This window comes from Drosophila guanche, unplaced genomic scaffold (genome assembly GCF_900245975.1).
Source record: "Drosophila guanche unplaced genomic scaffold, DGUA_6, whole genome shotgun sequence".
Taxonomy (NCBI): Eukaryota; Metazoa; Arthropoda; class Insecta; order Diptera; family Drosophilidae; genus Drosophila; species Drosophila guanche.
This window is the reverse complement of record NW_022995743.1, coordinates 15,006,937-15,017,427: the sequence shown is the minus strand read 5'-3', so window position 1 is coordinate 15,017,427 and position 10,491 is coordinate 15,006,937. Positions and strand designations below refer to the sequence as shown.

Here is a 10,491-nt window from a genome sequence, read left to right as displayed (position 1 = left end):
TGGGCACTCTCTGTTTCCTTTTAATCATCGTCTCCAAGATCAGCACAATCGCCGCAGTCGCCACATTCCCCACAGCCCATGCACAAGGAGCCGAGACAGCCGCAGAAGCAAAGGGCTGGCAGGCAAACGACGAACACGAGCAGCAGGCATATGGATGCCATAACTATGAATATGATTCCAATAATTCCGAGGCCACCGCTGCCAGGCTTCCTTGTAGTCGCATCCGCAAAGCTGCCCGAAACTGTGGCCACAACTTGTTCAAAATTACTCCCACCTGAAGCCATTTTAATTCAATTTAATGCGCGAATAATTTTTAAATTTTTTGAAATTTCAACAAATTTAGAGCAGTATCTCGGAATGTTTTAGTTCATGTGTCTGATAGATGATAGGGCACTTTAAAAAATTCATGCGACTATTTCGATCTACTCCAGCCAGGTGCTAACCATCATTCAGTGGAAACATCACACAAGGCAAAGGCCACTTTAAAGGCCAATGTGACTCATTTTCAAGCCAAAGGTGAAAGAAAAGTTTCAAGCAGAAGGGAGAGCAATTTCAGTGACTTCCATTATTGACTGTGCCCTATGTCCTTTCCAGGCAAAGGAGTCTACACTTGAAAGCTACAAATTAAGTCGCCCAAAGTCAAGAGTGCACTCGCAACTCTTTCACGGGGCGCGGTTGAGATTGGGGACCACATCAAGTGACTTCTAACGATCCTCCCTTAACAAAAGTGCTCATTAAACACCCACACAGACCCACAGATATGCACACACACACACACCACAATCCCCATTCCCCATTCGAATTGTATAAAAAATAATGAAATGCATTAACGTAAGCGATGCTCCTGAAGTGGGCAAAACGTTGGTCGACCCTCGAGCGGGGATCTGGGGATTTTGTCTCACTGGGTCGCTAGCAGCAGACTGTACCTGCACTCGTTATCGCACCACATCCACAACTCGAACTCACACAAGTATTCAACCACCCACTCCCCCCTGAATATTCACGCACTCATTCCAACCACTCGTTCAACGCGCATATTTGCGCGAGAGTAAAAAAAACACTCACCTTTCCTCATCATTATCATAATTTGAATGCGTTGAGAGTTTTAAAATATTCATGCGAGTAGAAAGATTCCCTTTTTCAAGTGTGCGTGCACGTGTGGGTGCATTATTTGGGGGTGTTTACTGTACCAAAACGGGCTACAGTATGGGTTCAAGTATAATGACTGTATTTTGTGCCCTGATTACTCCACAATGAGGGAGCGAGGGAAGGAGAGTGACAGACAATCAACTGGATATAGAAGGGAACTGCGACTACGATATATTTATATATATTTATTCCATAATGATTCATTTCTGAAGCTTATTTTACATGGAATTATTCATTGCAGCCAATCTTAATTAAGTAAAGAGTGTCAAGGGATAATTTTCTAACAAATTACTATTTATTTTTATCGAAATCCATTTTAAGTGCCTCTTAATCATATTCATTTGAACTAATTCTCCTTGAAAATCCCCTAGAATGTTGCATTCCAAATTGTATGAACTTTTCACCATCCTGCATGTGTATTCCTTCTCTTAGCCCTATCACATTGAATTATTGATTGACAATTGTCGACTATCAGATACATTTGTCAGTCAATTCCCCAGCCCAGTAAAGGCAGCACTGAATGCTCATTCAATTCACTCCGCACACTCACAACTAACTCACTTGCACTCGCATACAACAATTCATTCATTCATTCATATGTATGAATGTCTGTGTACACCTTTTGGCTCGTGCACTTTGCGGCATCATCGAACACGTGGCTGCATGTCAAAGTGCAAAGTTTTGTTCAAAAAAAAAAAAAAAAAAAAAAAAAAAAAAAGATTCCCCTCTGAAGCAGGCGAAAGCGCAAAAGTAAAACCGGGGGGAAAGTGGGCAGGCAGTTGCAAAAGGGGCAAGGTGAAAGAGGCATTGGGAGAGTGGCTGTGGCTGTGGCAGTGCCAGTAACAGCGGAAAGCCAAAAGAGCTGCCTGCCGATGTGTTCCATACAAAAATACAACAAAACCAAAAAAGAGAGAAAAACAGGGAGAAAATAAAATGCACATTTTCCTGTTGTTGGTGGCAACCCTTTTAGCTCTGGCAATTTAAGCCTCGCCTGCTCCAGAGTTGCCCAATCCGTTCCCCGCACCCCTGCCAGCATCCATCCTGTCGTTGTTGCCGTTGTTGTTGCGGTTACTCCTGCTGTTGCCGTTGCACTGCTCCTCCTGAGCCTCGATTCACGCGGCACGCGGCGCGGTAAATGCGTGGCAGCAAATGCGCGGATGCACAAAGTCAACATGCACATTAGGTTATAGCGTGAAGCAGGCTACAGGATGGATGGATTGTGGGCAAACGTGTTAGCGGAGCCAAAGGATGAGCCGCATGTTGCAGAGGCCACAACAACAGGATGCCCCAGAGTTGAATGTCTCAGAGTAGGGTGCAGGGCCAGGATGTTTCGTATATGTATATGACTCGAGTGTTGGTGTGACTGCCTTGGCAAAGTCACATTGCATCTCAATCATCTTTATGGTTGCGCTGCCCAAGGATATAAATATTTGCCTATGACAGATACTTTCCCGCCGCCCAACCATGGAATGTGGTCAATGAGCGTTAAATGTTGTCAAATTTGTAAGCCAAACAAATAAAAAACTAACCAGACAAACAAAAACAATAAAAAGGCAAAAAAGAGATGCAGAAAAAACGAAGGAAGAGAAAACAAGATATATTGAATGTCTTGGTGGAATTTATGTGTCTGACTTTGGATACTTGTTTGGGAAAACTATGAGATTGCATTTGCAGAAGTCCTCCACAGAAGAAAGAAACTGCTGAGGGGAGACACTTTCTCGAAGCATTTTTTGCTTACAAAACTTCGATTCTGTTCGATTTTTCCTCTAGAAATTCCATCACCTTTGCATTCCTTTTAGAACATATCATTCCACCCACACCAATATTTCCCTCTAGTTTATTTTTATCCCCAAGCATTCATCGTCATCATCAACGAACAGAGGAGCTTCCTCTGAAGGAACAATGATCATGTTCCATCATCGCATTCATTGGCACTCAACGAAGGACTGGAGGAGGGAGGATGATAGGAGGCGTTGGCAGTGGCAGTGGCAGTGGCTACCAGTAGGCGAGAATTGCACTCGTAAACTTGATTGTAATAGTATAATTTTTGGCATAAAAGCCAAACAAATAAAGCGAACAAGGAATGGGGGAATGGGGGAATGGGGTGGCCTAAAGTCCTGCACTGAACCCATGGATTATCCCTCCCCTAAGCACACATATGAGACTGACTATCAGTACGAGTAAGTGGGGATGAAATTTGTGCCTTCAATTTCATGCAATTTTTATGAGTTCTATGCGGAGGCCGCTCCATCCCACATAGACAAACACACGCGAAAAATCTCTCACTCATAATCCGACCCAATGGACCTTTCTTGGTATTCGCTTCTCCCTTCGTTGTTGGCATCGTCACGCATCCTTCCTGGCCGGAAAGTTATTGTTATCCTTTTGTTTTAGTGCGCACATCTTTAATACCCGTTTCCCTTCTTTCTTCTGATGCCTCCTGTTATTGCCTCCAGGACTTCGCTCCACTCACTCGCTTTCGCTATTCGCATTGATTCATAAAACATAAATATAAATACACATTGCGTATACGCAGCATTTGCTTTGCCCACGATTTCCCATAAATTCTGATAAACGTAGCAAAGAAAAAGAGAGAAATAGGATGAGAATAAGAGCAAACCCCAGCGCCAAAAGTCATCAATCGTTTAGCATTTCACTTAGATATAGCACTCCTCCAATGACTCTCCCCCCCCTGCTTCATCACACTCCAATCCAAATCCCCATGTACTGCTGCCGCCCCTAGTTTATTGTTTGTTCAGCTTCGATATTTGTGCATAAATATTAATATTGCATGACCATTTTTATTTGTTTGCCCAGAAGTATGACCAGACAAGATCCAACAAGACTGCTGCCTCCACTGCCCAAGGAATACATCATGCTGAAAGCAGAAAAAAAAACATTAAGAGGACCCTCTACATGACCGTCTTTAAGCGAGTTTTCCCAATAAAAATTCTTTAGACATTTATTCCCAAAAACTATCCATATTATCGATGATCTTGAGGGCTCGCAAGCATATTTTCTGGCGAGCAAATGGAATTGAAGCTACTTTCCACAGAAACACAATAATCCCTCCAAAGTCTAGCTTCCAGCTGCCGCCACTACAATAAATTTGGATTCCAATTTGGATGTTCAATCAAGTGCTGTTGCTGTTGCTGTTTCCTGTCCTCGAAGGACTTAGCTCCAGTCTTCGCGATCGGCACAACACCACCAGCCCCATCCGAGGTATACGAACAGGAGAACGCATAAACAGAAGATTAACACGAAAACGGCAATAGCCAGGGCCACCCAAATGGCCAGCAAGGAGCTCTCACGACGATAGTACTCCGTCGATGAGTATACCCAGCCCAAAGTGCTGGCGAATGTGGACTCATCCGATTGCAGGTCTACGAATCCTTCAGGCATTTTAGAATGCAATTTTGATACTAGATACTTTAAATGTATTTGTTTAGAATTTTAAGACTGAACCTCACAGCTTGATGTGTTTTCCAAAGGCTAAGGCTAAAGCTGTACCACTTCTCGTTCGGAACGAGCTCCTCTTTTAATGTCATTGTTTTTTACTTTTGTTGAAAAATCATTTAATTATCCATTCGTTGGCAACACTGATTTATGTGGCTAAATAATTAGCGCCTTTTAGCAGCCATTAAATGGATGCCCGGCACCATTTTATGAGCCTTCCGTAAGAGCCAATCGTAAATCCAACCCCAAAACTCCGAAAGAGCCAATAACCATTCGATTACCGATGGGTGGAAATGGCAATGGCAATGGCAATGGCAATGGCTATAAATTGGAATGTTTCAATATTTAAATATTTGCAATTACATTTAAATGTTTGGCCATGTGTGTGTGTGTGCGGATTGGATCCTGAATAAGAGGATGAGAGCGGTGAGCGGTGCACGGCTGTCTGCCAAAATAAATATCTTTATATTCGGCTTTTTCTGGCTCCTCGCACATGCCAATAAATTGCTAGACACAAAGTGTCAACCGACGGGGACGAGGACAGCCTTATTTGCATACGGATCCCTGCCTGTCTGCCCTGCCTTCCATTCCCCGCTACTTACAACCATATTATAATGGAATCCACACTTGAAAATAGAGCAATATCCATCCACTTGCATATGTTGCCGCGGACATTCCACCAGCAATAAATATTATTGAATTGTTCGGCCACGCCTCTGCATATCCCACAACTCTCTACACCTCCCTCTCTCTCTCTCTCTCTCTCTCTCTCTCTCTCTCTCACGGTTTCATTCGAGTGTTCTGCCCCTCATTGTTGCAACAATGATTGCGGCAAGCGGATGTAAAAACCTTGGCAATGACAGTTTTTGGGGCCCGGGTCTACGTCGTCTACATCTCCGTCTGTTATGCAAATGTCTATAATACATCTGATGTGTGTGTGTGTGTGTGTGTGTGTGAACAACTGTTTATATGCAAATCTTTTATTTCGCCGTTGCCTTCGTTTCATTTCTTATTTCCGTTGCAGGCCCGAGACACCGACACCGACTCCGCCGTTGCCATTGTCATTTTTTTTCTGCATTAAATTAACATCAATAAAATGCTGTCTCTGTTCGGACTGGACCTGCCCTTGTGTCCCGGGGTGGCCTTCTCTGCCTAGAGTCCTCTTCAGTGTCCTTTCTTTTCCGAAAAGTTGTTGCACTTGTGCGTAATTTGCAGCTAATACCAACATATGCTGCGATTTGTCCTAACTCCCACACTTCTCTTCTCTCTGCCTTTTCCCTTTCCTGCTGTCGTCTGGTTTCTCTCTCTCTCTCTTGCTGTCTCCTTCTCCGCCTTCTCCTGCCGCCTCTTGTCGCACCTTCGACAGTTTTACAGTCAGTTTCATATTCGTATTATTCATTTCCTTACTCCCAAAGACATTTGCATTTGACAGTTTTTGGCACTTTCCTTGCATTCGGCAGAAAGTGAAGATCTTTGTTGGCAAAAGTTTCGCAACGAAAAAGTGTCTCGAGTGTCAGAAAGTGAGAGGAGAGTGTAAAAGGTGAGGAAACTAAAAGTGAGACTGATAAATGGATATTCACGAATCTGTGACCCAAGATGTCGCCGTTTTTACACCGCATGGCAGTGCACAACATCTCTAGTATCTCAATTTCAATTCAAGTTAGAAATGGGTGGGGACAATTTAATATTTCAACTGCAGGAATTTTATGTGTTCGGCAAAGCCTTAACATTATTGAGTCTATGCCGTGATCTCTCCCACCCCAAAAATAATGCTCAATGAATGCCCACAGGCAGCACTTATGTACTTGTAAGGATTTTGCCGCACTCCCAGCTGAAGGCAAATCCCTCATGTTGTTCATTCATGGGGCTATGATAGATTTCCAGGCGCATTCGGCGCATGTAAACATCGGCTTTTGTTAATCAAATTAAGTGCAAGTTAATGTTGGGGCAAAATCCCAGACCCACTACCCACTTTTCACAAGAACAAGAATTATTACATCCCATCAGTGTAGGATGGCGCTCGCCCTCTCTCTCTCTCTCTTCTTATCCGTTCTCTCAGTGCCGCTCTGTTTGCCCACTCGAAAAATGATGAATAATAAATTGCTAATCATAAATATTGCGAAATCAAGCGAATGAAAAGAGAGAAAATGGCCAAGAAAAGACCGTATGAAAAGGATGGGGAAAAATGACTAACAAAACTTTCCCTCATGTATAGAATTCCCTCCACCTTTTTTTTACACGCTAAAAAGCAAAACAATACCAAAAGTACACATTGTTAAATTGAAAGGAAACAAATGTAAAATTTATACAGCTGCAGTGCCCTTCCTTTTCGGATTCCTTCTATGGAAAGTAAACGAAAGAGCCCCCAACTTGAATGCAAAATCAAAATGTGTGGCAGAAGGCAGGAAGGAGTCGATAGAGGCAGCGGCGGGTGTCTACTACTAGCAGCCAGTTTGTTTGCCCCATTATCGAACCCAAATGTTGTAACTGTTGGGCGCTGTCGATGTGGGCGGATGGGATTTTCCTTTCTGCAGCACAAAATTAAGGGCGAGTTGTGGGTAACCCTGCGCTGAATGTTGGATATGATTAATTTAGCGTTATCAAATTGATTGGATTATCGCCAAAGGAAAGAAAAGGCATACGGATGGGAGAGAGCGGACTATGATTACAAAGGAACATTTGCTGCATATTTTAAATGTTATATCATAGATCATAGATACATCGTTTCAGTAGTAGAGGTCCCTCTTTATCGACCACAGGCTTATGGCATGTTCCATTAACGCAGCCGTCAAGTACGGACATCGAGGCCCAATATCTCAACCACAAGCCCCATTCACTGCCCACTCTTTGCATCGAGTAATTAGCGTGCCACACCAACAAAAAAAAAGAAAGAAATGAATACAATCAGAGGGCCAGCAATCAGGCATCAAAATCAGTGCAAGAGCCAGAGCCAGAGTCAGATTCCGATTACGAGTTACGTGTCGTGTTCCATGCCAGCAATTGCCCAAAAAGGGCAATCAGAGCCAGTAGAAGAAGGAGTGACCAAATCGAGACCAAATATCCTGGCTGCGTCGAGCAGCTGCCAAGTTTCTCAGCGGCGGCAAATCGTTGGAACAAAAGTCAAGTGCAGGCCGTCGTCTGGTTACAGTTCGTTAGCGGTCACTAAACAGTTCGGCAGTCGGCAGTAAACGGTAAATCATTCGTCCATAACATTTTCGTAGTGCATTTAATTAAATTTCCTGTTCGATGGTAGAGCGAACATTGCCTATTTTTGTGCAGCGCCACAGAAGAAACTGTTGCACATGCAGCCGCAAAATGTTGGCTGCTGGTGACAACCGCCCATCCCGCAGGAATCATCCATTCCTCCTCCTCCGGCAACCAAATAGAACTAGCCTCTCCCCCTGCTGATGCCACAACAACATCAGCAGCACGTAAGCCCAAACAATTTGCAGCAGCATCTTGTTGCAAGAAACATCTGGGTACACAAACCCAAGACCCAAGCCAACATCCTTAAACAAAGCACAACGAAGGGGAAATACACTTGCCAAAGATCGAAAAACTATTAAATGCTATGATGGGAAATTCGTAGATATTTCAGCAAATATTAATCGGCATATCGATAGATCAACTCCTTAAGGTTTTTATTGCAACCATCAAGTTGGGGTAGAGTATATTGAGAAACGGCTACTTGTGGACAGCAAAGTGGGGCTGCGAGTTGTAGCCGCATTCAGCGGAAATGCAAGCCCAGTTAGCTATGTTGTTGCTATTGTTGCTGTTGTGTTCGTGTTGTGTGTCTGGTGGCATGCCCCATGAATATTCATGGCGTTTGCCGGGGCAGTCATTCGTTCATTCGTGATTTCACGCAACCAGCCAACGCAGGGGATGCCGCCCCAAGAAGGGGCAACACGACTGCCGCAGCAGAGGACCAAAGAACGAAGAAGCTGCCGCAGCAGCAGCTCCTGAGGAACAGGAGGAGGAAGTTGCACAAAACAATGAAGAGGAATGGCAAAAGACAAAACATGAAACCAAATAAATAAACAAATGTCAAGCAAAGGAGTAGTGACGAAGGCGAAGGCGGCATCGGCAACGGAATCTAAGGCAAAGGCAGAGACAAAGGCGGGCACGAAAGCCAAGAAATTGGCGTGAAAATAAATCAAGAAATAAATTGGAAAATTTGTTATTTCAACGAGTAAACGAATCGGGAAAACCCCAGCACGAAAACGCGCAGTCGAAGGCAAATGTTTGTTCATGCATGTCTTATGTCGAAGACAATCAATGGTTTCGTTTATGAATGAATTGATTTGGCTGGTGGAAATACGTGGCGGTTGCACCATTCAATTTTCAATAGTTCTACGTAAACGTAACTATATTTGCTGCTCTGATCGATAAATTCAATATATTACTACTCCCAATAAATTGTTGTATCTTTCATCTGTTGAAGAGCATATCAAATATGCACTTTAATTCCTTCCGGGAATATTTTTTCACTCTGCTTTTAAAGCAATAACAATTCTTTTGGCCCACAAAATGAAGGCCAATTAAAATGGCCTTTAGGCGTTTTCCTTTTTGCAATATTAATTAACATGAAAAAGGCAGAAAGTACAAGCACATCCGTGGCAAAGGAATGCCCATGGACTTTGTTGAAATGAGGTCGCCAGCAGTGGATCTGACGGCGACCAGCAGCAGAAGCAGGCAGCCAAATACCTTAATTTAATTGTAAAATATTACATTTTAAACAATATCCATTAAATGCCAGCAGCAGCAGCAGCAGCAGCAACAAACTTGCCTGCTTAAGCCACAGGCCACTGCCACTCGATATACTCGTACTTCGTAACCCGCAACTCCGCAACTCCGTGCTCTCGCCCGCCCATCGTTTGTTCAGTGCATACTCGCATCAACTGCCAAAGGTAATCAACTGCTGGGAAAATGCTGTAAAATGCAAAAAAGGAAAGCTTTTAATGTTACCCATGTGCACCGGGCACCGGGCACAGTGTGCACCGGGCACAGTGTACAGTGCACAAGGGCGCCAGGCAGTGGTTGGACGCATGTCTGGGCGTCTGCGACTGAACCAAGTTCGCGTCTGGACCTTTGTCCTGGACCCCGGCAACCCCACATGGCAACTACTTTGGGAATGGAGTGGATTCCAGAGCCGACTACAGCGAACGATGGGTGGCAGATTGCCGGACCGTTAACAGCGGGACGGGGCGGGAACTGGTTTCCCAAGGGCCGCTCATTTAAATGCAAATTTAAATGAAATTTTAATCCCGTTTAAGGACGTAGTCGGACACTCTCCAAGACAAGCCTTTGATGTGCCTCTGCCTGCGGCACCCTGATCGCCGTCCCCACACAACCAACAAACAAAAAGCCAATTCCTGGGATCAGTCCCCTCCGCGCACATGGGGTTTATTCAATCACTCAAATTCTCATCATCGTCCCAAACGCCGGCCTCACACTGGATTTCCTTCCAACGCTCAGTGACTGTAGCGACACGCTGTGTCGAATTCTCCGTGTCCGTGTCCGTCTCCTGCGACTCGCTCTTCTCTAGAATCGGCGGGGACGGCTTGATGGCAGCATGCTGAATCAGGAAGTAGTCGCAGCGCTTGCAGTGCATGTGCTCCCGATTAGACGGCTCGAAGGCCTTATCACAAATGGCGCAATCCTTTTCCGGCAGGCGGCAGTAACGGCAACGAAGCTGCCGCGGCGAGAGATCGACCCACAGGAAGCGCTGAAAGCACTTTGTGCAGAGGTACCAGCGGTCGTCGGGCAAATTACTTTTATCGAGGATAGAAAAGTCCAAGGAATCCATTTCAATAATGATTAGTTTATTGAGAATGCAGCCCAAAATGAGACACAATATAATTTCAACGTGAACTTGTCAGACAATGA

The 10,491-nt window shown here is 44.4% G+C and overlaps 1 protein-coding gene across 1 annotated transcript; it reads right to left on the bottom strand.

Annotated features, from left to right (window-relative positions):
• Window positions 1-9,981: 9,981 nt before the first annotated feature.
• Window positions 9,982-10,418, bottom strand: LOC117587625. Its single transcript, XM_034278488.1, has one exon. The coding sequence runs from the start codon at window positions 10,409-10,411 to the stop codon at window positions 10,013-10,015; it is 399 nt and encodes a 132-aa protein (XP_034134379.1). The 5' UTR covers window positions 10,412-10,418; the 3' UTR covers window positions 9,982-10,012.
• Between the last annotated feature and the right edge of the window lie 73 nt (window positions 10,419-10,491).